Source organism: Dendrobates tinctorius, unplaced genomic scaffold (genome assembly GCF_039654945.1).
Source record: "Dendrobates tinctorius isolate UK_male_01 unplaced genomic scaffold, ASM3965494v1 ptg000158l, whole genome shotgun sequence".
Classification (NCBI taxonomy): Eukaryota; Metazoa; Chordata; class Amphibia; order Anura; family Dendrobatidae; genus Dendrobates; species Dendrobates tinctorius.
The window spans coordinates 21,060,349-21,087,250 of record NW_027361825.1 but is presented as its reverse complement, the minus strand read 5'-3'; the positions used below and the strand labels follow the sequence as shown (position 1 = coordinate 21,087,250).

General features: G+C 46.0%; 2 protein-coding genes across 2 annotated transcripts; one reads left to right on the top strand and one right to left on the bottom strand.

Annotated features, from left to right (window-relative positions):
* The first annotated feature begins 1,724 nt into the window (after positions 1-1,724).
* On the top strand, positions 1,725-22,283 carry LOC141051915 (uncharacterized). Its single transcript, XM_073549039.1, has 6 exons — positions 1,725-4,360; positions 4,639-4,713; positions 8,008-8,104; positions 10,381-10,476; positions 20,998-21,136; positions 22,000-22,283. Exons 1-6 carry the CDS (start codon positions 1,846-1,848, stop codon positions 22,135-22,137), a joined length of 3,060 nt encoding a protein of 1,019 aa, XP_073405140.1. The 5' UTR covers positions 1,725-1,845; the 3' UTR covers positions 22,138-22,283.
* Positions 22,284-25,020: 2,737 nt separating this feature from the next.
* Positions 25,021-25,548, bottom strand: SYCN (syncollin). The gene has a single exon (XM_073548683.1). It carries the CDS (start codon positions 25,546-25,548, stop codon positions 25,153-25,155), a length of 396 nt encoding a protein of 131 aa, XP_073404784.1. The 3' UTR covers positions 25,021-25,152.
* Positions 25,549-26,902: the final 1,354 nt, after the last annotated feature.

Sequence of the window (26,902 nt, the reverse complement as noted above, 5' to 3'; positions counted from 1 at the left end):
CATGAAATAAATGGGTCAATCAAAGGTTTAATGCATCTTAGAATATTTTATGAGTTCACCAATGTGAAATGTCAATTGCAGGGTGTATTGCAAGGTCCGTGACCTATCCGTCCTGCCAGAGCTGACCTTCCTGTTTCTGATGAATTGTTAAAGGCATCCTTTCACATATGGAAATATCTTTGGAGAAGTTGTGACTTCCCTTCTGCATAATCCGTGTATGGTGCATTCAACTCGGAGAAAAAAAAAGGGAATAGTACTTTTTGTTATTGACACAAAGGGAAAACACTAACTTTAACCAAATCTATTTAATTCCCCCTTAAAGGGGACCGTTCACTTGTCACAGATATGTAGTTTTTTTTACCTGGTGTAAATGCCCCTGTTCTCCTAAATCCGGAGATGCATTTCTTTTGTTCCTGCGCCTCTCCGTTCCTGAGATATGGCCCCCTTTACCCACTGTTTTGCAAATGGGTGTGGTCATTTTCTCTGCCCAGTTGGCTAAAAAATTACTATATTTAAATACAGGAAAGAGGAGGCCATATCTCAGGAACATTGAGGCGCAGGAACACAAGAAAAACATCACCGGATTCAGGAGAGCAGTGGCAATTACACTAAAAGTGATATAGTTAAGACAAGGTCTTCATTTTGACACAGCATGAAATAAAGGCATTATTTTACTGATAGGTGCAATAACCCCCAGCAACTAAGTTGGAAACTTTTTGTACTATAAATTTTCAATATTTGTATCCTGAAAGGAGAAAAGATGAAGCCCAAAGAGTAGAAGTACAATGAGATGTATGTGTAGAGCAGATCCTGAGTGCACAGTGTCAGTGAGTCACCAGGGAGGGGACAGTAGTTACAGGCGCTGGAGCTGTGAACACAATAACAATGACACCTATCAGTATATGGCTCTACACGGCTGCTCAGGTGTGTCTATTGCAAATACCTTTTACAGGGGATCTAATCTGATTTTTGAACAATTTACGATCATCCCCTAGGAAACCTGATATTAAAGAGAATCGTGTAAACTAGAAGGACCTATAACATCTACAAAATAGGCTTCCCACCCTACTAAGGAGACAGCACCGATGTTCTTCATAGGCTGAAGGGCAGCAGTGGTGCCACCTCTGGAACGAAGCAGACCTTTCTCTTTATAATCCTCCAAAGTCAGCTCCATGTCGAGATGTTGTCTATTCCATTTGGGCACCATTAGTAGGTCTGAGCAGGTGTCTACCGGAGGGCTGGGCCAGTCTGACCCTGGTTGCCATGAACCCTTTGGCACCAGCTGCAGTTGCTGATCCTCTGCTGTAAAGGCCAGGATCGGAGATCACTCCCATCCTGGCTGTTTAACCCACTTACGAGCCACTATATACTAGTGACTATTGCATCCAAGCAGTTAGACAGATCATTTGCTGCAGATGGGTTGTTCTGGTGTCGGTGGTCTAACAGTAGCCCCCACTCTCCCAGGTTTAAACTATGATGCCAATGAAGAATACAACTTGGCCGTATGAGGAGAAGTGAAAAGAAAAAAGTTGTGTAAAATTGCTGCGTTATGAAGATGAAGACCAAACTTGGCCAAGGGGTTGAATGCACGTGAATAGCGATGTACCTGCCTAATTGCGTCACTGATGACGACGGTCACCCATAATTAATTAGCGGAGCGGAGTCCCTGCTGTCACCTGCACAGGATTCGCTGGGAGCACAATGACCGGCTTATTCTGCCTCCTGGCCCGGCACTCCCTCCTCTCCACACAACTCATCGGATCACACACCTAGTCTTCTCTGGGAAGGAGGAGCAGGACCTTAAAAACACCTGGAAGGACAGAGAGAGGGAGAGAAGTCTGAAGAATGAGCGACTGCTCACCACAAGAGGGGCAACTTGTCCCAAGGGTGGATGCCAAGGACTCGGCGGGAGAGTCCAAGCTGGCTGGGAAGAATCCTGTAAAAGAAGTCACAGAAGATAATGGAAGTGTCTGCAAAAAGGGAGACAAAAATGAAAAGGTGGAGACTCCAACGCAGAAACAGCAGAGAGAGAGTGACCCTCCCCTGGCAGAAGAGACGGAGAAGCAAGAAATGCCATCTAAAAATGAGACTCCTGGAACAAAGAAAGAGACAATCCAGACAGATGGAAAACTAGAAGAACACAAAAGGAAAGATAATGACAAAGCGAAACCCGGAAAACACAAGAAACATAAAGAAGAGACATCCGAGAAGCCAGGAGCAGCTAAACGAGCGCAAGTAGATATTAAAGGAGCCGAGAAACCAGATCATAATGAGACTGCTGAGGAACACAAGTCTAAAGTGACAGCTCAGGTAAAAGAGGAGCAGAAATTCACAGCCCAGGAACAGGAGAAGGCTAAAGTGACTGGTCAGGTAAAAGAGGAGCCGAAAGTGACTGCTAAGGTAAAAGAGGAGCCTAAAGTGACTGCTCAGGAACAGGAGAAGGCTAAAGTGACTGCTCAGGTGCAAGAGGTAAAAGTGGAGGCTAAAGTCACAGCTCATACACTGGAGAAGCCTAAAGAGACAGCTAAGAAACAGGAGAAGATAAAAGAGACTGCTCAGGAGCCTAAACTTACAGTTCAGGTAGAGGAAAAGCCCAAAGAGACTGCTCGGGAACAAAAGACACCTGCAGTGACAGCTCAGGAACAGGAGAAACATACAGTGACTGCCCATGTGCAAGCGGAACCTAAACTGCCAGTTCAGGTAGAGAAGCCCATAAAGACTGCTCAGGAACAGGAGAAGGCTAAAGTGACTGCTCAGGTAAAAGAGAAGCCTAAAGTGACTGCTAAGGAACTTGAGAAGACTAAAGTGACTGCTCAGGTAAAGGAGGAGCCAAAAGTGACTGCTCAAGTACAAGAGGAGCCTAACATGACTGTTAAGGAACTTGAGAAGACTAAAGTTACTGCTCAGGTAAAAGAGGAGCCTAAATTGACAGTTCAGGTAGAGAAGCCCATAAAGACTGCTCAGGAACAGGAGAAGGCTAAAGTGACTGCTCAGATAAAAGAGGAGGCTAATGTGACTGCTCAGGAACTTGAAAAGACTAAAGTGACTGCTCAGGTAAAGGAGGAGCCAAAAGTGACTGCTCAGGTAAAAGAGGAGCCTAAACTGACAGTTCAGGAACTGGAAAAGACTAAAGAGACTGCTCAGGTAAAAGAGGAGCCTAAACTGACAGTTCAGGTAGAGAAGCCCATAAAGACTGCTCAGGAACAAAAGACACCTGCAGTGACAGCTCAAGAACATACAGTGACTGCCCAGGTGCAAGCGGAACCTAAACTGCCAGTTCAGGTAGAGAAGCCCATAAAGACTGCTCAGGAACAGGAGAAGGCTAAAGTGACTGCTCAGGTAAAAGAAGAGCTGAAAGTGACAGCTCAGGAACTGAAGAAGGCTAAAATGACTGCTCAGATGCAAGAGGTAGAAGTGGAGACTAAAGCCACAGCTCATGCACAGGAGAAGCCTAAAGAGGCAGCTAATGAACAGGGAAAGCCAAAAGAGACTGCTCAGGAGCAGAACAGGTCTAAACTGACAGTTCAGGTAGAGGGGAAGCCCAAAGAGACTGCTCAGGAACAAAAGACACCTGCAGCGACAGCTCAGGAACAGGAGAAACGCACAGTGACTGCCCAGGTGCAAGCGGATCCTAAATTGACAGTTCAGGTAGAGAAACCCATAAAGACTGCTCAGGAACAGGAGAAGGCTAAGGTGACTGCTCAGGTAAAAGAGGAGCCTAAAGTGACAGCTCAGGAACAGGAAAAGAGTAAAGAGACTGCACGGAAACAGGAGAGGCCTAAAGAGACTGGTCATGATCAGGAGGAGTCCAAAATGCCATACCAGGACCAAGACAAGTCTAAAGTGACAGCTCAGGTAGACGAGAAGCTTAATGTAATAGTACCGGAAATGGAGAAGTCCAAATCAACATCACAGGAACAGGAAAAGTCTATAGGGACAACTCAGGTACAAGAGAAGACTAAAAACACATCTCCTGAACTGGAGAAATCCAATGTTATGTCTCAGGGCCAGGAGATTACCAAACAAACAGCTCTAGAAGTAGAAAAGTCTATAACAACAGTCCAGGAGCAGGAAAAGTCCCAAGTGTCATCAGTTGTACAGGAAGGAACTTTGGGAATAAAGCCACCCAAATGGAAACCTACAAAACAAGAGCCGCAGACGGATTTAGTTCCGAACTTGGCAAATCTTATACCACCATTGGAGAAGGAACCCGAGACGGCTCAGGGCTGGTTAGAATTGTGTGAAAAGGAGTGGGGTCTACAGAAGAAGGCAATAGCCCTGCCAGACCATGCAAACTGGAAAGACATCTATAAGAAAAAACCCTTCGGAAGGAACTTCTTGAAATGCCCAAATCCAGAAGGTATGATCTGTTCTATACATGTATCAATTCACTTATAGCCCAGAATACTCCTACAGAAGGCTCACACCATGTATGGGTTGGGGACCTTCTCCTTGGCCAATATAGAAGTTGCATTGGCCACCATAGATACTTGTCCAGAATATTATCCACATTTTTAGCATATAATAGCTCAGGGCAATCTTGTATTGTGTTTTCATGGCCTACTTTTCTCCTCTTTTCCTTATTGTGTGTCCTAACAAGTTGTAACCTGTATATTGATGTATGTGTTATTTCACTAGGTTTATCCACCACACAGCCTCCTCCGCAAGAGGTATTTGACCCACCCCCAGAGAAGAAACCCCTGGAGACATTAGGTCTGTGTCAGTCATATTATTGTTTTCTGCCATGCTGTCAGGCTACTCATGTTTCTACCTGCTCTGAGTAATATTGTTCCTGTCATTTCCCAGCTCACACCCAAAGTATCTCTCCCATAATTTACATGTTTTTCTTTTTAACAATCACTTGACTCAAACTACAATCTAATGTCTTCCAGTGAATTCTGTTCTACTTTGGATTCTTCCTGAGAATGACTGAAGTCAGAAGGGTCAAGTATTTTGGTGATACCTGCTGACCAAATGTTTTTGTGGTCATCCGGTATCAGCTGCATGTATTGGACTTTATAAGTTTTTTTTTTCATGTTATGATCTATAATTAAAATCCTGAAATCTTAGAGTTTTGACAAAGAAACTCATATTAGGTTGACACTTCCAGTTCTCTAGAGATCACTTCTCAGTAATCACTTCCTGTTCTCTAGAGATCACTTCTCAGCATTCATTTCCTGTTATGTAGAGAGAACTTTTCAGTTGTCATTTCCTGTTATGTAGAGATCACTTCTCAGTAATCCCTTTCTGTTCTGTAGAGATCACTTCTCAGTAATCACCTCCTGTTCTCTAGAGATCACTTTTCAGCATTCATTTCCTGTTATGTAGAGAGAACTTTTCAGATGTCATTTCCTGTTATGTGGAGATCACTTCTCAGTAATCCCTTTCTGTTCTGTAGAGATCACCTCTCAGTAGTCACTTATTGTTCTGTAGAGCTCACTTCTCAGTAATCCATTCTTGTTCTGTAGAGATCACTTCTCAGTAATCACCTCCTGTTCTGTAGAGATCACTTCTCAGTAGACACTTCCTTTTCTGTGGAGATCACCTCTCAGTAGTCACTTATTGTTCTGTGAAGATCACTTCTCAGTAATCCCTTTCTGTTCTGTAGAGATCACTTCTCCGTAATCACCTCCTGTTCTGTGGAGATCACTTCTAAGTAGATAATTCTTCTTCTGTGAAGATCACATCTCAGTAGTCACTTATTGTTCTGTAGAGCTCACTTCTCAGTAATCCATTCTTGTTCTGTAGAGATCACTTCTCAGTAATCACCTCCTGTTCTGTAGAGATCACTTCTCAGTAGACACTTCCTTTTCTGTGGAGATCACCTCTCAGTAGTCACTTATTGTTCTGTGAAGATCACTTCTCAGTAATCCCTTTCTGTTCTGTAGAGATCACTTCTCAGTAATCACCTCCTGTTCTGTGGAGATCACTTCTAAGTAGATAATTCTTCTTCTGTGAAGATCACATCTCAGTAGTCACTTACTGTTATTTGGAGATCACTTCTCAGTAGTCACTTCCTGTTCTGTTGAGATCAACTCTCAGTAGTCACTTCCTGTTCTGTGGAGATCAACTCTCAGTAGGCACTTCCTGTTCTGTGGAGATCAACTCTCAGTAGGCACTTATTGTTCTGTGGAGATCACTTCTCAGTAATCCATTCTTGTTCTGTAGAGATCACTTCTCAGTAATCACCTCCTGTTCTGTGGAGATCACTTCTCAGTAGTCACTTCCTGTTCTGTGGAGATCACCTCTCAGTAGTCACTTCCTGTTCTGTGGAGATCACCTCTCAGTAGTCACTTCCTGTTCTGTGGAGATCACCTCTCAGTAGTCACTTATTGTTCTGTGAAGATCACTTCTCAGTAATCCATTCTTGTTCTGTAGAGATCACTTCTCAGTAATCACCTCCTGTTCTGTAGAGATCACTTCTTAGTAGTCACTTCCTGTTCTGTGGAGATCACCTCTCAGTAGTCACTTATTGTTCTGTGGAGATCACCTCTCAGTAATCACTTCCTGTTCTGTAGAGATCACTTCTCAGTAATCCCTCACCTCTCAGTAGTCACTTCCTGTTTTGTGGAGATCACCTCTCAGTAGTCACTTCCTGTTCTGTGGAGATCACTTCTCAGTAATCACCTCCTGTTCTGTAGAGATCACTTCTTAGTAGTCACTTCCTGTTCTGTGGAGATCACTTCTCAGTAGTCACTTCCTGTTTTGTGGAGATCACCTCTCAGTAGTCACTTATTCTGTGGAGATCACCTCTCAGTAATCACTTCCTGTTCTGTAGAGATCACTTCTCAGTAATCCCTCACTTCTCAGTAGTCACTTCCTGTTTTGTGGAGATCACCTCTCAGTAGTCACTTCCTGTTCTGTGGAGATCACTTCTCAGTAATCACCTCCTGTTCTGTAGAGATCACTTCTTAGTAGTCACTTCCTGTTCTGTGGAGATCACTTCTCAGTAGTCACTTCCTGTTTTGTGGAGATCACCTCTCAGTAGTCACTTATTCTGTAGAGATCGCTTCTCAGTAATCCATTCTTGTTCTGTAGAGATCACTTCTCAGTAATCACCTCCTGTTCTGTAGAGATCACTTCTTAGTAGTCACTTCCTGTTTTGTGGAGATCACCTCTCAGTAGTCACTTATTCTGTGGAGATCACCTCTCAGTAATCACTTCCTGTTCTGTGGAGATCACTTCTCAGTAATCCATTCTTGTTCTGTAGAGATCACTTCTCAGTAATCACCTCCTGTTCTGTAGAGATCACTTCTTAGTAGTCACTTCCTGTTTTGTGGAGATCACCTCTCAGTAGTCACTTATTCTGTGGAGATCACCTCTCAGTAATCACTTCCTGTTCTGTAGAGATCACTTCTCAGTAATCCCTCACCTCTCAGTAGTCACTTCCTGTTTTGTGGAGATCACCTCTCAGTAGTCACTTCCTGTTCTGTAGAGATCACTTCTCAGTAATCCATTCTTGTTCTGTAGAGATCACTTCTCAGTAATCACCTCCTGTTCTGTAGAGATCACTTCTTAGTAGTCACTTCCTGTTTTGTGGAGATCACCTCTCAGTAGTCACTTATTCTGTGGAGATCACCTCTCAGTAATCACTTCCTGTTCTGTGGAGATCACTTCTCAGTAATCCATTCTTGTTCTGTAGAGATCACTTCTCAGTAATCACCTCCTGTTCTGTAGAGATCACTTCTTAGTAGTCACTTCCTGTTTTGTGGAGATCACCTCTCAGTAGTCACTTATTCTGTGGAGATCACCTCTCAGTAATCACTTCCTGTTCTGTAGAGATCACTTCTCAGTAATCCCTCACCTCTCAGTAGTCACTTCCTGTTTTGTGGAGATCACCTCTCAGTAGTCACTTCCTGTTCTGTAGAGATCGCTTCTCAACAGTGATCTCGTTATCATCACAGGCACAATGGCAATGACAGAAAGCAACATGCAGAGTTTTCTCATTTCATTGTCCCAGTCTTGTACTTATACTTGGACGCTCACTACCTACCTTTATCTTTTCAGGTAATTTCAGTGGGTGGAAAATAAGTAGTGAAGAAATCCCTGTGGACAGAAGTAATATTCCTCCAGGTGTGGTGGTCTGCTATCTGCCCGTGTACAGGTGACTGAGTGCTCTCATGTATCTATAAGGACTGTGAACCGCACAGCTCTGCTGCTCCAATACCCTCCGAAAATACATTGCATTGTATCTTTTTACGATCTGGGCCAAGGGCTTGGGCACACTATCCAGGGGTGTAATTGACAAATTTCTCCAAGCCTAGACCAGACCCCTAAATTAGCAGATCCAAGACCCCTTAAGTATAAGACCAATGACCAGACCTGTAGTTGATCACACGCCTAAATGATCAGATCCAAGATGAGACCACTAAACTGTCAAAATACAGACCAGACCCCTAAGTGTTCAGTCGTCCTCTAATTGACAAATTCTGCATAAAAAATTCAAAAAATAAATCCGCATATACTCATCTCCTAGTCTGGCTCCATCCCAGTGATGTTTGCACTGTGATGTCATGTGAGCACTGCAGCCAATCAGCAGCCACTGATGGGCTGCAGCCTTTATTGTTCTGTCAGACAGAACCGAAGGCACAGTGCTGACCTTACTGGTATGGTGCCGATCCAAGTGTGTGTGTGTGTGTGTGTGTGTGTATGTGTATATATATATAGTGCACTGTAGCATTTAAGTAGTGGACAACTCCTTTAATGACAAGACCCCAGACCAGACCCTTTAGGCTGTGTGCCCATGTTGCGTTTTTTAAGCGTTTCCATCGCGGTTTTCCCGCAGCGGAAACCCTTAAAAAAAGCATCCCCATGCATTCCTAAGGGATTCCGCAGTTGCTGTGTCCAAGCTGCGGATTTTACCGCTGTGGAATCGCATAGCGGTAAAATCCGCAGCATGTCCATTTATTCTGCGGAATCGCGGCGATTCTGCCACCATAGGATTGCATTGAAATGCTCACTTTACACATGTGGCTATGTCCACCTTGCATAATGTGAGCGCTTCATGTGTGGATGGTACCCAGGGTCTGGAGGAGAGGAGACTCTCCTCCAGGCCCTGGGTACCATAATCCTGTAAAAAATAGAATGAAAATAAAAAATAGTGATATACTCACCTTCTGATGGCCCCCGGAGTCCTCCCACCTCTCAGCCACGCTGCTGGCATCTTCCGGTCCCAGGGATGCATTGCACGAATCACCTGAGATGACTTTGCGCTCTCGTGACGTCATAAAGGTCCTTCGCACAAAGCATTACTGGGACCGGAAGATGTCGGGAGCGCTGCTGAGGAGATCGGGTTCGTCAGAAGGTGAGAATAACCATATTTTTTATTATTTTTAACATCCTATCTTTTACTACTGAAGCAGCATAGGCAGCCTCATAGTAAAAAGTTGGTCACACTAGTCAAGCACCAAGCTGTCAGTCACTTTTCCAAGCGATGCTTCAAATCGCTTGCAAAGCGCTTGTGTTTTGCGTGAAAATGCATGCAAATTCCACATGCGTTTTACCCGCGGCGGGGACTTAAGGTATGTGCACACGTTGTGGATTCCATTGCGGATTTTTTCGCGCAGATTCTACAGAATCCGCAGGTAAAATGACCTGCATTTTACCTGCGGGTTTTCTGTGGATAAACCGCTGCGTTTCTGCGTGGAATTTTCCGCAGCATGTGCACAGCAGTTTTTTTACATAGGTTTACATGGTACTGTATGGAAAACTGCTGTGGATCTGCAGGGCCAAATCCACTGCGGATCCACAGCCAAATCCGCAACGTGTGCACATACCCTTAAAGAGATATTCCCAGGAATTCATTGCAAACGGATTTAACCTTCCTAAATAAAATCTAAATGATCAGACACCACAGCAGATCCCCAAATTGTCGCACCCCACAGCAGATCCTTAAATTGTCAGACCTCAAACCAGACCGTCAAAATATTAAACCCCTAAATTATCGGATCCCATACCAGACTAGTGGGAGCCACATGTGTTCTAAACTTCAAGAAAAAATCCCAATGCTGTATATAACCACCTAGTGGTCATCACAGGTACTGCATTTTTTTATGGCATTGGCATAATCAATATGTATCACTTTAGTTTTTCTTATTTTTCATCTGTTTTAATTTTAGTCTTGTAAATGCGTTATTCTATTTGTTGTACATAATAATGAGGGCCACAATCTTCCCTTAGCTCTTTTTACATGGACCTGTAGTCTGGAGATGACATGTTGACTTTTATGGGAGAGTGTTGTGCGCATACTGTATGACCTGTGCAGAGGTCATGGCGCAAGGAGGAGGAGGAGGACATCACCAATTGTCAATATTGGATTCTACTACCAATTTTTTGTTAACACACGCACACACTGTTATAACGTGTTCTTGGTATTTGCAGTTGGTGTGTGAAGGAACAGATGTTGGATCTATGCTCTGAAGGTCTTTGGCCTGAGTTGCTGGACATCTATCAGCCGGATATCTATGTTCTGGACTGGTGAGTTCCTGGGAACATACCACGATGCTGGAGACAAATCTCCTGATAACTGATCAGATTTTCGGTGGAAATATTATTATTTATTTATATGACACCATTGATTCCATGGTGCTGTACACGAGATGGGGAAGGAGACAGTAGGTTGGGAGGTTTCAGTGGTTCCAATGGTGGTGAGGTAGCAGCGTAGTCATTGCAGGCTGTAAGCTTTCATGAAGAAATGGGTTTTCCGGTTCCGCTAGAAGGATCCAAATGTGGTTGGGGCACAGAATTTCAGAGGATGGGGGATATTCAGGAGAAGTGTTGGAGGCGATTGGGTGAGGAATGAATAATTGTGGAGGAGAGAAGGAGGTCTTGGGAGGACCAGAGGCTACGTGAAGGAATTTATCGGGAGACTAGTTTGGATATGTACGGAGGAGAAAGGTTATGGATGTCTTTTTAGGGCAGTGTTAGTAGTTTGACCTGGATACGATGGATACAATTGGGAATTGGGAGCCAACAAAGGGATTTGCTGAGGAATAGCAAGGAGAGAGATGAACTAGTTGGGCAGCAGAGTTAAGGACGGACTGGAGAGTTACAAAAGTGTTAGCAGGTAGGCCACAGAGGAGGATGTTGCCGTAGTCGAGGTGGGAGATGATGAGGGCATGCACAAACATTTTAGTAGATTGAGGATTGAGGAAAGGACGGATTCTGGAATTATTTTTGAGCTCCAGGTGACAGGAGGTAGAATGAGCTTGGATGTGCGGTTTGAAGGAAAAGGCAGAGTCGAGGGTTACCCGGAGGCAGCGGATGTCCAGTACAGAGGAAAGTGTGATGTCATTTATTGAGATGGATAGATCAGGTAGGGGAAGATACGTGAGATGGCGGAAAGATGGTGAGCTCAGATTTGTCCACATTGAGCTTGAGGAAGTGAGAGGAGAAGAAGGAGGATATGGCTGATAGACACTCTGGGATTCTGGAGAGCAGAGAGGTGACGTCTGGGCCAGAGAGGTAGATATGAATGTCACCAGCATATAGATGGTACTGGAAGCCATAGGACTTTGAGTTGTTCCAGGCCAAGGGTATAGATGAAGAATAGTAGGGGTTCTAGGACAGAGCCTTGAGGAACTCCAACAGAGAGAGGGCGGGATGAGGAGGTAGTTTGTGAGTGGGTGACGCTGAATGTGCGGTTAGTAAGGTGTGAGGAGATCCAAGATAGGGCAAGGTCTTTGACGTCGAAGGAAGAGAGGATCTGTAGCTGGGCTGCCACTAGGAATTTCGGGGCCCCATACTGGCAAAATTTTCGGGGCCCCCTTGAGACTCCGTCCAGGCTCCACCCAGCCCCGCCTCCACCCCTCAAACTGTCCACAGTCCCACCGCTCTCTCTTGGAAAAACTCCACTTCTTACCTATCACACATTAACAGTTCCCATCACCAGATCACACATATAGTCGGCAGCTTTTGCTTTGGACAAAAGATTTTTTTTAAGCCGCCACCATAACAGGGTAGACACTTTTGGCCGAGCCCTACTCTACTGTAACCTATTAAATATTTATTAAAATATGCAATACACTTTAAGTATGTTTTTATTTATTTTTCAATTTTTAAAATGACCAATAATATCACATACAAGGAACAAATACCGTTACACCATGTCCAGACCACATATTACCACCACAGTGACCTATAATACCACATACAAGGAACAAATACCGCCACACCATGACCAGACCACATATTACTAACATAGTGACCGAATAATATCACATACAAGGAACAAATACCACAGCACCATGCCCAGACCACATACTACCACCAAAGTGACCAAATAATAGCACACACAAGGGACAAATACCACTGCACCATGCCCAGACCACATATTACCACCACATGGTGACTGAATACTACAATACCGATCATTAATAAAGAAACATAATACTATCACCATAAGTGGCATTATGCACAGGAGATCTGTATTTAGTATGCAGTGTCTGTGTACAGGTAATATAGTGATCAATGACATTATACACAGGAGCTCTGTATATAATGTACAGGTAACACTGTGATCACTGGTGACATGATACACAGGACCTGTATGTATGTATGTGTGTGTGTATATATATATATATATATATATATATATATATATATAATGTATAGTGTCAAAGTACAGGTAACATACTAACTCGCCAGTGATGTCTCTAGGTGAAGTCCTTCATCCTTGCTTTTCATTCATCCAGCACAGACTGCCATCACGTCTTCCAGCCAGGACTCGTCTCTGCAGGAAATAACACGGTTATCTAGAGCAGGGGTCCCCAACCGCCGGTCCGCGGCCCAGCACCGGGCCGCTGCAGTGCCCTTGCCGGTCCGCGGACACAAGGGGAGCCAGGGGCGGTCAGTGGCGTAGCGGGGGCTGGGGCAGCGCGCAGCAGTTCTTAGCGGCGGCCAGGGAGCGATCCAAGCAGCTCCGCTGCCTGCAAGAGGGAATAGCAGGAGCGGAGCTGCAAGGACCCGTCCACTGCGTCCAGCTTCCTGCCCGCCGCCCGCGCTTCCTGTCTCTGACTGACACAGAGAGGAGAGCGCGGCCGCTGCTGTGTCAGAGCGAGGAAGCGCGGGCGGCGGGCAGGTGAGAGGAGAGAGGTGGTGTGTGTATATACAGTGCCTGCAAGTAGTATTCAACCCCCTGCAGATTTAGCAGGTTTGATAAGATACAAATAAGTTAGAGCCTTCAAACTTCACACAAGAGCAGGATTTATTAACAGATGCATAAATCTTACAAACCAAAAAGTTATGTTGCTCAGTTAAATTTTAATAAATTTTAAACATACAAGTGTGGGTCAATTATTATTCAACCCCTAGGTTTAATATTTTGTGGAATAACCCTTGTTTGCAATTACAGCTAATAATCGTCTTTTATAAGATCTGATCAGGCCGGCACAGGTCTCTGGAGTTATCTTGGCCCACTCCTCCATGCAGATCTTCTCCAAGTTATCTAGGTTCTTTGGGTGTCTCATGTGGACTTTAATCTTGAGCTCCTTCCACAAGTTTTCAATTGGGTTAAGGTCAGGAGACTGACTAGGCCACTCCAACACCTTGATTTTTTGCCTCTTGAACCAGGCCTTGGTTTTCTTGGCTGTGTGCTTTGGGTCGTTGTCTTGTTGGAAGATGAAATGACGACCCATCTTAAGATCCTTGATGGAGGAGTGGAGGTTCTTGGCCAAAATCTCCAGGTAGGCCGTGCTATCCATCTTCCCATGGATGCGGACCAGATGGCCAGGCCCCTTGGCTGAGAAACAGCCCCACAGCATGATGCTGCCACCACCATGCTTGACTGTAGGGATGGTATTCTTGGGGTTGTATGCAGTGCCATCCAGTCTCCAAACGTCACGTGTGTGGTTGGCACCAAAGATCTCGATCTTGGTCTCATCAGACCAGAGAACCTTGAACCAGTCTGTCTCAGAGTCCTCCAAGTGATCATGAGCAAACTGTAGACGAGCCTTGACATGACGCTTTGAAAGTAAAGGTACCTTACGGGCTCGTCTGGAACGGAGACCATTGCGGTGGAGTACGTTACTTATGGTATTGACTGAAACCAATGTCCCCACTGCCATGAGATCTTCCCGGAGCTCCTTCCTTGTTGTCCTTGGGTTAGCCTTGACTCTTCGGACAAGCCTGGCCTCGGCACGGGAGGAAACTTTCAAAGGCTGTCCAGGCCGTGGAAGGCTAACAGTAGTTCCATAAGCCTTCCACTTCCGGATGATGCTCCCAACAGTGGAGACAGGTAGGCCCAACTGCTTGGAAAGGGTTTTGTACCCCTTGCCAGCCTTGTGACCCTCCACGATCTTGTCTCTGATGGCCTTGGAATGCTCCTTTGTCTTTCCCATGTTGACCATGTATGAGTGCTGTTCACAAGTTTGGGGAGGGTCTTAAATAGTCAGAAAAGGCTGGAAAAAGAGATAATTAATCCAAACATGTGAAGCTCATTCTTCTTTGTGCCTGAAATACTTCTTAATACTTTAGGGGAACCAAACAGAATTCTGGTGGTTTGAGGGGTTGAATAATAAATGACCCTCTGAATAAACTTTTCACAATTTAAAAAAAAATTAAACAAAGAAATAACATTCTTTTTTGCTGCAGTGCATTTCACACTTCCAGGCTGATCTACAGTCCAAATGTCACAATGCCAAGTTAATTCCGAATGTGTAAACCTGCTAAATCTGCAGGGGGTTGAATACTACTTGTAGGCACTGTATAATGTGTGTGTGTGTACATGTATGTCTGTGTGTGTGTGTGTATGTATAGTGTGTGTGTGTGTGTGTGTGTATAGGTGTGTGTGTGTTTGTGTAGCCTGGCCCTGGAGGAGATGGGGACATGAGGAGAAGGCCATGAGGGGAGTGATGGAGAGACGGGAGTGATGGGGTCTAGGCAATGATGGGGAGAAGGGAGTGATGGGGTGAAGGCAATGATGGGGAGAAGGGAGTGATGGGGTGAAGGCAATGATGGGGAGACAGCAGTGATGGGGTGAAGGCAATGATGGGGAGACAGCAGTGATGGGGTGAAGGCAATGATGGGGAGACAGCAGTGATGGGGTGAAGGCAATGATGGGGAGACAGCAGTGATGGGGTGAAGGCAATGATGGAGAGACGGCAGTGATGGGGTGAAGGCAATGATGGGGAGACAGCAGTGATGGGGTGAAGGCAATGATGGGGAGAGGGGAGTGATGGGGTGAAGGCAATGATGGGGAGACGGCAGTGATGGGGAGACAGCAGTGATGGGGTGAAGGCAATGATGGGGAGAAGGGAGTGATGGGGTGAAGGCAATGATGGGGAGACAGCAGTGATGGGGTGAAGGCAATGATGGGGAGAGGGGAGTGATGGGGTGAAGGCAATGATGGGGAGACGGCAGTGATGGGGTGAAGGCAATGATGGGGAGACAGCAATGATGGGGTGAAGGCAGTGATGGGGTGAAGGCAATGATGGGGTGAAGGCAATGATGGGGAGAGGGGAATGATGGGGAGACGGCAATGATGGGGTGAAGGCAATGATGGAGAGACGGCAGTGATGGGGTGAAGGCAATGATGGGGTGAAGGCAATGATGGAGAGACGGCAGTGATGGGGTGAAGGCAATGATGGGGAGAGGGGAGTGATGGGGTGAAGGCAATGATGGGGAGACGGCAGTGATGGGGTGAAGGCAATGATGGGGTGAAGGCAATGATGGAGAGATGGCAGTGATGGGGTGAAGGCAATGATGGGGAGAAGGGAGTGATGGGGTGAAGGCAATGATGGGGTGAAGGCAATGATGGGGAGAGGGGAGTGATGGGGTGAAGGCAATGATGGGGAGACGGCAGTGATGGGGTGAATGCAATGATGGGGAGACAGCAGTGATGGGGTGAAGGCAATGATGGGGAGAAGGGAGTGATGGGGTGAAGGCAATGATGGGGAGACAGCAGTGATGGGGTGAAGGCAATGATGGGGAGAGGGGAGTGATGGGGTGAAGGCAATGATGGGGAGATGGCAGTGATGGGGTGAAGGCAATGATGGGGTGAAGGCAATGATGGGGTGAAGGCAATGATGGAGAGACGGCAGTGATGGGGTGAAGGCAATGATGGGGTGAAGGCAATGATGGAGAGACGGCAGTGATGGGGTGAAGGCAATGATGGGGAGACAGCAGTGATGGGGTGAAGGCAATGATGGGGAGACGGGAGTGATGGGGTGAAGGCAATGATGGGGAGACAGCAGTGATGGGGTGAAGGCAATGATGGGGAGACGGGAGTGATGGGGTGAAGGCAATGATGGGGTGAAGGCAATGATGGAGAGACAGCAGTGATGGGGTGAAGGCAGTGATGGAGAGACAGCAGTGATGGGGTGAAGGCAATGATGGGGAGACAGCAGTGATGGGGTGAAGGCAATGATGGGGAGACAGCAGTGATGGGGTGAAGGCAATGATGGGGAGAAGGGAGTGATGGGGTGAAGGCAATGATGGGGAGACAGCAGTGATGGGGTGAAGGCAATGATGGGGAGTGGGGAGTGATGGGGTGAAGGCAATGATGGGGAGACGGCAGTGATGGGGTGAAGGCAATGATGGGGTGAAGGCAATGATGGAGAGACGGCAGTGATGGGGTGAAGGCAATGATGGGGTGAAGGCAATGATGGAGAGACGGCAGTGATGGGGTGAAGGCAATGATGGGGAGACAGCAGTGATGGGGTGAAGGCAATGATGGGGAGAAGGGAGTGATGGGGTGAAGGCAATGATGGGGAGACAGCAGTGATGGGGTGAAGGCAATGATGGGGAGAGGGGAGTGATGGGGTGAAGGCAATGATGGGGAGACAGCAGTGATGGGGTGAAGGCAATGATGGAGAGACAGCAGTGATGGGGTGAAGGCAATGATGGAGAGACAGCAGTGATGGGGTGAAGGCAATGATGGGGAGACAGCAGTGATGGGGTGAAGGCAATGATGGGGAGACAGCAGTGATGGGGTGAAGGCAATGATGGGGAGAAGGGAGTGATGGGGTGAAGGCAATGATGGGGAGACAGCAGTGATGGGGTGAAGGCAATGATGGGGAGAGGGGAGTGATGGGGTGAAGGCAATGATGGGGAGACAGCAGTGATGGGGTGAAGGCAATGATGGAGAGACGGCAGTGATGGGGTGAAGGCAATGATGGGGTAAAGGCAATGATGGGGAGAGGGGAGTGATGGGGTGAAGGCAATGATGGGGAGACAGCAGTGATGGGGTGAAGGCAATGATGGGGAGAGGGGAGTGATGGGGTGAAGGCAATGATGGAGAGACGGCAGTGATGGGGTGAAGGCAATGATGGGGAGAGGGGAGTGATGGGGTGAAGGCAATGATGGGGAGACAGCAGTGATGGGGTGAAGGCAATGATGGGGAGAAGGGAGTGATGGGGTGAAGGCAATGATGGGGAGACAGCAGTGATGGGGTGAAGGCAATGATGGGGAGAGGGGAGTGATGGGGTGAAGGCAATGATGGGGAGACAGCAGTGATGGGGTGAAGGCAATGATGGAGAGACGGCAGTGATGGGGTGAAGGCAATGATGGGGTAAAGGCAATGATGGGGAGAGGGGAGTGATGGGGTGAAGGCAATGATGGGGAGAAGGGAGTGATGGGGTGAAGGCAATGATGGGGAGAAGGGGGTGATGGAGCACTCATTCAAAACCTATGGTGAGTTGAGTCACATTATAAAAGTTATTTAATTATAAGTATGCACTGCTACACTACAACTGCGTCCATAGCCTCGCCCCCTTATGACCAAAGCCCCGCCCCTGCCACACCTCCATCCCTGCCCTGCCAGGCCACGGAAGAATGGTATTGCTTGAAACCGGTCCCTGGTGCAAAAAAGGTTGGGGACCACTGATCTAGAGCTCCGCTTGCAGAACACATTACTTATTTTTTCCCAACTTCTACATTACACCACATGAAGAAAAAAAGGCGACATAGTGTCGCTCTGCAAAGTAACAGGACCGCCCCCCCCCCCCCATTTAAAACAGTATCCTCAAAAAAATTAAATACATCACTGCAGTAATAATATCCCTTAACTAGCCCCTATGGTAATAATATCCCCCATCCTGACCCCCTTGTCTCTCATTCCTGGCTTTAGCCATATGTTCTCCCGTCCCGCCCTCATGAGTATCCATTCTGCCCCCATATGATCTCCATCGTATCCATCCTGCCCCATGATCCTGTGCGTTCTGTCTCCAATCATGCCCCGTATCTCCATTCTGCCCCTATGTTTAGCACTCTGCCCCCATGTTTAGCACTCTGCCCCCATGTTCAGCACTCTGCCCTCATGTTCAGCACTCTGCCCTCATGTTCAGCACTCTGCCCCCATGTTCAGCACTCTGCCCCCATGTCCAGCACTCTGCCCCCATGTCCAGCACTCTGCCCCCATGTCCAGCACTCTGCCCCCATGTCCAGCACTCTGCCCCCATGTCCAGCACTCTGCCCCCATGTCCAGCACTCTGCCCCCATGTCCAGCACTCTGCCCCCATGTCCAGCACTCTGCCCCCATGTCCAGCACTCTGCCCCCATGTCCAGCACTCTGCCCCCATGTCCAGCACTCTGCCCCCATGTCCAGCACTCTGCCCCCATGTCCAGCACTCTGCCCCCATGTCCAGCACTCTGCCCCCATGTCCAGCACTCTGCCCCCATGTCCAGCATTCTGCCCCCATGTCCAGCATTCTGCCCCCATGTCTCGCTGTTATGAATGAGTCACCGTAGGAGGCAAAAGCAGAAATACAAGCTAAGTCCAGAAAACCAGAGAAGTTGGCAACTATCAGATTGCAGACCCCTGAACCTATCAACACAACTAGCAGTAGCCGTGGGGGGTTCCTACGATGCCCTAGACCCCTCGATCACAGACGGAGAATTAAATAGGCCTAAAGAAAGAAAGGGGAAATCTAAACTGCCCCAGAGCAGACCCCAAAGCAATAGGCAGCCCCCAACATATAATGACGGTGAAGCAAGATGAAAACACTAACACAGACAGATAGACTGAGCAAAGACGGGGCCCAAAACTACCTAGATAGGAAAGGACAGGAAGGCTGCTGTCTGCAATCTGCCAAAACCCTATCAAAGACATAAGCCAACAAGCTGATATGAAAAAGGCCCTGAAGCAGCTAGGCTTCAAAAACTAAATCAGCACTCAGGTAATTTCAGAAGACAGAGCTAAAGGAATTCAGCACACCCCAGCAGGGAATGGCAGAAATCCAGAAAAACAAAGCAAAACAAAGTCAAAGCACCAAAGCAAAAGGCCGAGCAGCAAACTTAGCTTTAGAGTAGCAGGAATTCAGACTGGTCTCCAAGGATCCCACAGAGAAATCACCCGCAGGGCAGAAGGGCGTTGGCAGCCTTATATCCAGTCAGTAACTCCACTCAGCCAGTCATCATCATCAGCCTCAGGCGTTTGATAATCAGGCTCACTACCTTTCTTTACCAGAAGAGGGAGTTCCTCGGGCCTCAGTAATGAAGGGGAAAATGAACTCACAACATCTCGCATTCTGCCCCCATGTTCAGCATTCTGCCCCCAGTCCAGCATTCTGTGCCCCCAGTCCAGCATTCTGCCCCATGTTCAGCATTCTGCCCCCAGTCCAGCACTCAGCCCCCCCCCGGATAACCGCTGTCAAAAAAAAAAAAAATGTTCTCCTAACCTGGCCGCGGTCCAGCGGCGGGCAAGGCTCCCTCCGTCCCTCCACGCTGCAGCGCACTCTAGCCGGCGACTGCCACTGACGTCAGACGCCGGCGAGGTGCGTGTTGTGGCTGACGTCAGCTGCCAGCCTCCGATTGGCTGGCAGCTGTTAAGCAGCTGTTAACTATTGACGTGCGGACTGCCGGGCCTGCATGTCAATAGCGTTTAGCTGCCGCTAGCCAGGGCCCGGTTTACCTGCCGGTAGGGGCCGGTGAGCAGAGAGGAGACTGGGCCCGATGCGGGCCCCCCCTCTGCCCGCCGGGCCCCATACGCCAGTCAGGGCAGTAATGCCCTGATGGCGGCCCTGATCTGTAGTAGGAGGCAGTGGTCAACTGTGTCAAAAGCAGAGGACAGGTCTAGAAGGAGGAGTATTGAGTATTGACCATTAGCTTTGGCTGTAAGTAGGTTGTTAGTAATTTTGGTCAGTGCTGTTTTAGTGGAGTGATGGGGGCGGAAGTCAGATTGTAGGTTGTCGAAGAGCGAGTTAGATGAGGGGTGAGAGGAAAGTTAAGTGTGAACATGCTGCTCAAGAAGTTTGGAAGCGAATAATAGCAGCAATATGGTACAATGGCTGGACATAGCGGTCGGGTCCAGGGATGGCGTTTTGAGGATAGGCGTGATTGCGGCATGTTTGAAAGCAGAGGGGAAGGTACCAAAAGTTAGTGATAGGTTGAAGAGATGGGTTAGGGATGGAATAAGTGTGGTGGGGAGGACGTGGATGGGATGGGGTCAAGTGCGCAAGTGTTAAGGTGATTTGGAGAGAAGATGAGTAAGCTCTCCTTCAGTGATGTTGGAGAGGGAGGTTATGGAGTTAGGGCATTGGTCTGGTATATAAAGGGGTTGTGGTGGTTGAACAATAAAGACTTGCCTTCTTTGGTTGATCTTATTTTTAAAGTGTGTGGCAAAGTCCTTGGCAGAGATGAGGGAGGATGGAGGGGCAGTGGTGGGCGAGGAAGGGAGTTACAAGTGTTGAATTACTGTTGGGAGTTGTAGAATAGGGAGTATACGAGGGTTGTGAAGTAGGCTTGCTCAGCAGAGGTGAGGGCTGATTTAAATGTGGTGAAGTCATCTTGCGAATGTGTTCTCTTCCAACACCGCTCTTCATCCCTGGACAGTTGTTGAAGCTTTTTAGTGCGGTTATTGTGCCGGGGTTGTCTATTGATTTGTTGCACTCTGCCATGCACGAGAGGGGAGACCAGGTCAATAGCTGATGCAAGAGAGGCATTGTAGAAAGAGTGGCTCTGTCTGTGTCGTGGAGTGAAGATATAGATGACAAAGTACCCACTATAATTTTGTAAGTAGACCCATTGGGCATCCTGGCCTCATGTTAAATGTATATTATACAGGTATGAAGACAGCAAACTCCACAAACAAGTGTATGAGCTCCATGTCAAGCTGCTGGCAGAGGACAAGAAAACTATTTTAGCTCAGTTGGACTTGACCCCGGAAAATGACATGAGCGGGGAACCAAAAGGATGGAACACGGTGAGTGTCTTAAATGCTGGCAGGAACCATGGAAATAGGATAATCCTGCAAAACTGTCAAAGGGAAGTTCTTAAAGGGAATGTGTCACCCCTTTTTTGAGGTATCATATAATGATATCATTATTAATGATATCAAATGCTCTATGCATTTTTTCTTGTGTAGAGCAAGACAGGGAGGGGGGAGCAGTTGAATAAGCCCCGCCCAGCGGACCGGACAGCGGCAGTTTACATACATCTGAACCGATATAAAAAAGGTATTTATGTATGAAAGGTGCGGGGTCAGGGGGGAGCAAAAGTACTAAGAGAATCCTTATGTGACACACAATTGAATTATATCATTATATGATATCTCAAAAAAGGGGTGACAGATTCCCTTTAAAGTTGACCTGTCACCAGGTCAGAAATAACCAGTTTTTGCTCTTATGTTATTCCGGATGCTTCCCTGTGTATTTTTTTTATTTTTAACTTCCGCCATACAGTTCCAGAGATATGGGAGGTTTTATATGGTGCATTTTTGCAGGGGTTGTTACTAAGGAGCGGTGGCTCACAGGATCCTCTGGGGCGTGTATTTAGACTGCTCTGCCCTGTGAGCTCTGCCCCCTAATAAAAGCCACTTTTAAATAGCACTAAATATAAAGACCCATATCTCTTTAACCGTACGGTGGATTTTAATAAGATGAAAACCAGAATACTCAATAGAGCAATGGGAATAAAATAAGATAGAAAAATGGACATTTTTTTTAACCTGGTGACAGATCTTCTTTAAAGAGGGTTTCTAATTTAGACAGATTATGCTTTAAATATCGTATTGGAAACCCAACATACGGGGTCCCCTAACCAACTAATGACCCTTCTATGTCTCAGGTTTCCCATATCTTCAAGTCTTATGGACCAGGTCTGCGGTACGTTCACTTTTTGCACAAGAGTAAAGATCTGTCAGTCCTGGGATTCCACAGAACGCGAGTGGCAGACAGCACAATATTTGCTCAGTTACAAGACTGAATCCGAATATAGAAGTGGACAATGTGAAACCTCAGGACCAGTCTCCAGCTCCATACCTTTAATATGTTGTCCCCTGCACCCACTGGTTGGATGATCGCACCTATGGTATATAAAACCAGCAAATAAAACATTGGTATAATGGAAAATGGAGGTGTTGTCCCTAACTGTCAGACTACATCGCCCCCATCTACCTACTCTATGCTTTGGTGGAAGTTTGTGACTTGGAACCCAGAGAAAGTCTCATAGGAAGCTCACCAACGCAAACATGGCTTAAATGTGCACTGTGTAATTCCTCCTTTTGCCTGAGGGGGCACTATTGGTGAATTAAACACTTGCTGCCAGGTGTACCTACAGATAACCGTCAAAATAGAAATGTTTCAGTCTTGTGCCACCGTCTTCCCCAGCGTCCCAGATTATGATCCTTTTAGAAAATATAACACCTCCATGATTTTTGGGGGTAACAACACCTTTTACTTTGGGACCATCAGCGTGATGATAATAAAAAGAACTGATGACATGTTCCTATAGAGATCTTCAAAATTCTTACAATTTGGGAGGCAAATTTAGACTAAGATAAAAGCAGGCATCGATCATAGTGACCAATCAGATTTCCATGACATGGGATGTACGGAATGAAAAAAAATATGTCTGCTTTTTTTGAAAAAAAAAACAAAACAGCGCCACCATTGTCTGCAGTTTGCATGCGGTATTGCAGCATAGTCCCATTCATTTCAATGGAGTTAAGTTGCAATACTAGGCACAATCAGTAGACTGATGTTTTTCAAAGAAAGCAGACCTGTTTTTTAATTCTATCTTTACAGAAAAAGAAAGACTTTTATCTTTCCCCCTTCAAAAAAACAAAAAAAACAAAACAATTTCACCTTGTAAAATTAAAGAACATCAGTTAGTATTGGGACTAAAAGTAAAATCCGAGCTTGTTTTTGTGCATTTTGCCTTGTTCATAGAATTACTGCCCCTGTGTCTGGTATTGCACCATCTCCTGGTTTTACACCCAACATGACCTGCTTTTTTTGCTGAGATTTTTGGCTTTACCCATTTGACTTGAATTCTGCAGTACCAGACTTTGACCAGAGTGGCGCTGTTCCTTTAAATGAAAAAACATTCTATTCCACATCTTGCAGTCACGTCTTGTACAATAATCTTGCTTCCAGGACTCCCTACCAGTCAGTAGTTGGCTACGCATTAAGGAGAGCACGGATCAGGCCACCTGCTGCTCATCAGATCGGCCCCTTGCTGCATCCGATGTGCCGCAATAACCAAGTAGCTCTAAAACGTAACACAAACCTTCCCCCGTCTAATCTAATATTCCCCAGTAAAGTAGCAAGCAAGGTTACATCATTTACCTGTCTGTAAGGAGCCGCGGATAGAATCTCCAAAGGCATTGTATGGGTAAAATGTACGATTATATTGCATTTTATGAGATGACAATCCTGGACATGTAGGAAATAGACATTAGGGAGAACAAGTAGGGAATGGGATCCTAGAAGTTTGACCTGCATGATCATGGACAGAGAGCAAATATTAGTGATGTTCCTTCACTTTCTAAAATGGGAATATCCCTTTAAGGAGAACCTGTCAACTGCCATAAATATGTATTTTTTTTTTTTTAATCTGGTGTAATTGCCGCTGTTTTCCTGAATCCCGCGATGTTTTTCTTTGGTTCCTATGCCTCTCCATTTCTGAGATATGGCCCTTTCTTCCCTTTATATAAATGTAGTCTTCGTAGCCAAGAGGGCGTTGTCCTCAATTCTCCTACATGGGCGTCGTCTTGAGCACCACGCCTAGTTGACTAACGAGTAGATTTATATACAGTGAAGAAGAGGCCATATTTCAGGAATGGAGAGGTGTAGGAACAAAAGAAAAACATCGCCGGATTCAGGAGAACAGCGGCATTTACAGCAGGTAACAAAAACAACAAAAACATTTATGACAAATGACAGTTCTGCTTTAATGTATTAGACTGTTTATGTTCATACATCTTCCTAATATATATATATACAGGTGCATCTCAAAATTAGAATATCATCAAAAAGTTAATTTTTTTCAGTTCTTCAATACAAAAAGTGAAACTCCTACCGTATATTATATAGATATTATATAGAGTCATTACAAACAGAGTGTTCTATTTCATGTGTATATTTCTGTTAATGTTGATGATTATGGCTTACAGCCAATGAAAACCCAAAAGTCATTATCTCAGGAAATTAGAATACTTTATACTGGGAGCTTCAAGAAACATCACTGCTTATGCCATAAATGCCTAATAAGTGGGACCCCTAAATATCAGTGGGGAAAAGGGTCTTCATCACATGTTTGATCTGTTGAGACACTGGTGAAAGGATGAAATACTATTAATCATACACAAAACATTTTTGTGTCTACCTAATACCCTACAGATAAGGTACCTGTATATCTTTAATACCTACCCTCTTGGCCCAGCATGTACGCTGTTTTTGGGGAAAATGGGTTTAAACTGCTTCAAATCAAATAAAATTTGGCATCTGTTTGTCTCCTGAGAACAAAGGGTTTAGGCGTTGAAATCCAACATGCCTGATCCTTCTTTCCTCCATTTGGTGTTTGAAAGTCAGGAGCTCCCCCTATATTTGTCAGATAGTTGGCAAAAAAATCAGCACCATGGCCAACTTAAGTCCAATGTGTATGGGGCCCTATCTCTTGCCCTATATAGCTTGAAATAAGGAACGATATGGCATTCATCTACACCGCAAATGGAAAAGAGAGGGAATTCAGGAGGACAATTTAGAGCTTCCAAAAATTCCATTTGCCCCATTCAGACTCTTGTCTGGAACACTCACCCTCTCACAATCGGCACTCCTGTCCTATAATAGTAAGTATGTCAGATCATTGCATGTTTATAGGCTTTATTTGCAGTATAGGAAGGTCAGACCCACTACTACAGGATGACGCTTTGTCTTCAGTCATCACATCTTCTCCATATTTCCAAGGACACAAGGTTTGTCTGTCTTGTCTTCCTCCTCAAGTGCATTTGCAGTAATAGGAAGAAATGGAGTCATCCCAGGTTCCCAAAAGTCCTCTCTTGATCTCTGCCAGTCGTGGTTGAGCCCCACTGGAAAACTTCTTGGTGTCTCCATCTTTGGGTTTCTTTGACCAGACGGTTAGTTCACATTTGTTGCCCACCACCAATGAAGAGATGCGATTGTTCCACCTCGGTATGATGTAAGGAATGTCTTCTCCTGGCTTTACATCTATGACGTCTCCAGCACAGCACTCATCGTAATAAGGGCTGCTGTCTGCATAGAGACGGGCACATAGCCTGTTGCCTTCACCATCTTTGAGATCAGCAGGTTGGGGACAAAGCCCCATGGCCAGAGAAGCCAGTAGTGACACGATGCAAAAACTCAAGGCTCTCATGGTTGAATGGGCAGAGGAACTTTTTTGGAGGCAGCTTTATGTATTATTTCAGGTAGGTGTTTTTTTTTTGGCAGAGAAGACCTACCTGCTGTAGGCCACCCACAGAATCTCACAGCTGTAGTGAAGGTCAGCAATTGTGCCACCTCGTAGATATGAGGGCACAGGTGTTGTAGAACTCATCATTTGTTATATGTATAAAAATAACAATTCACGAGCATGTTTTCCTATAGCTCTGAGTCGTCCCTCTGTTATCCCTCCTGGAGCTGAATGAAAAAATTGACAACAAGGGTCTTACCATTTTCCTAGTCAATGGTTGGCTGTCCGATCACTGCTAACGGTTTGGAACCCCATTTCATACATTTTCAGGGGTAGCAGAGGAGCAGCAGAATGCAAAGTGTTAAGAATATATATTATTCTGGATTGTTAAAACCAAAGAGAATGAGATTGTGAGGTAGTTTTTAGCTTTCTCTTTTTCATGGCGAATACAAGCATTTACTAAAGCAGACATGCTAGGAGAGCTAAGAAAAGATGAGGATGATTGACCTCATGGAGATCAACATCCGACACTGCGGAGACACCATCACATGTTTCTCAACACAGTGATTCTAGAGCATTGCCCCCATCCCTTATGGGAAATATGTAAAACATGCAAAATGTATAAGCCGCGGAGACACCATCACATGTTTCTCAACGCAAGCAATGACTAGCCAGGTCTTTCACCGGGAAGGAACAACCATGGGAAGGGCAGTCTCCAATGAAGGAAACCACCTATGCCAAAACATGGTATCCATCCACAGACAGCTGTTTCGGGGTATTGCCCCTCATCAGTGTGGAGTAGGAAACTGGCTAGTAGGAGCAATGCCTAGTAAAATGTTGATCTCCATGATATATACCAGGATGGGGCCAGAATAGAGGACATATATACCAGGATAGGGGATATATATATACCAGGATGAAGCGCCCAGGATGAGGGACATATGTACCAGGATGGGGCTCAGGATAAGGGACATAAAAAAAGGATGGGGGATATATATACCAGGATAAGGGACATATATACCAGGATAGGGAATATATATACCAGGATGGGGCGCCCAGGATAAGGGACATAAAAAAGGATGGGGGATATATATACCAGGATGGGGCCAGGATAATTGACATATATACTAGGATGAATGATATACGGTATATACCAGGATAAGGACCATATACCAGGATGGGGCCCAGGATGGGGGATATATATAGCAGGATGAAGACCAGGATAAGGGACATATACCAGGATGGGGGATATATATAACCAGGATGGGGCCAGTATAATTGACATATATACTAGGATGGATGATATACGGTATATACC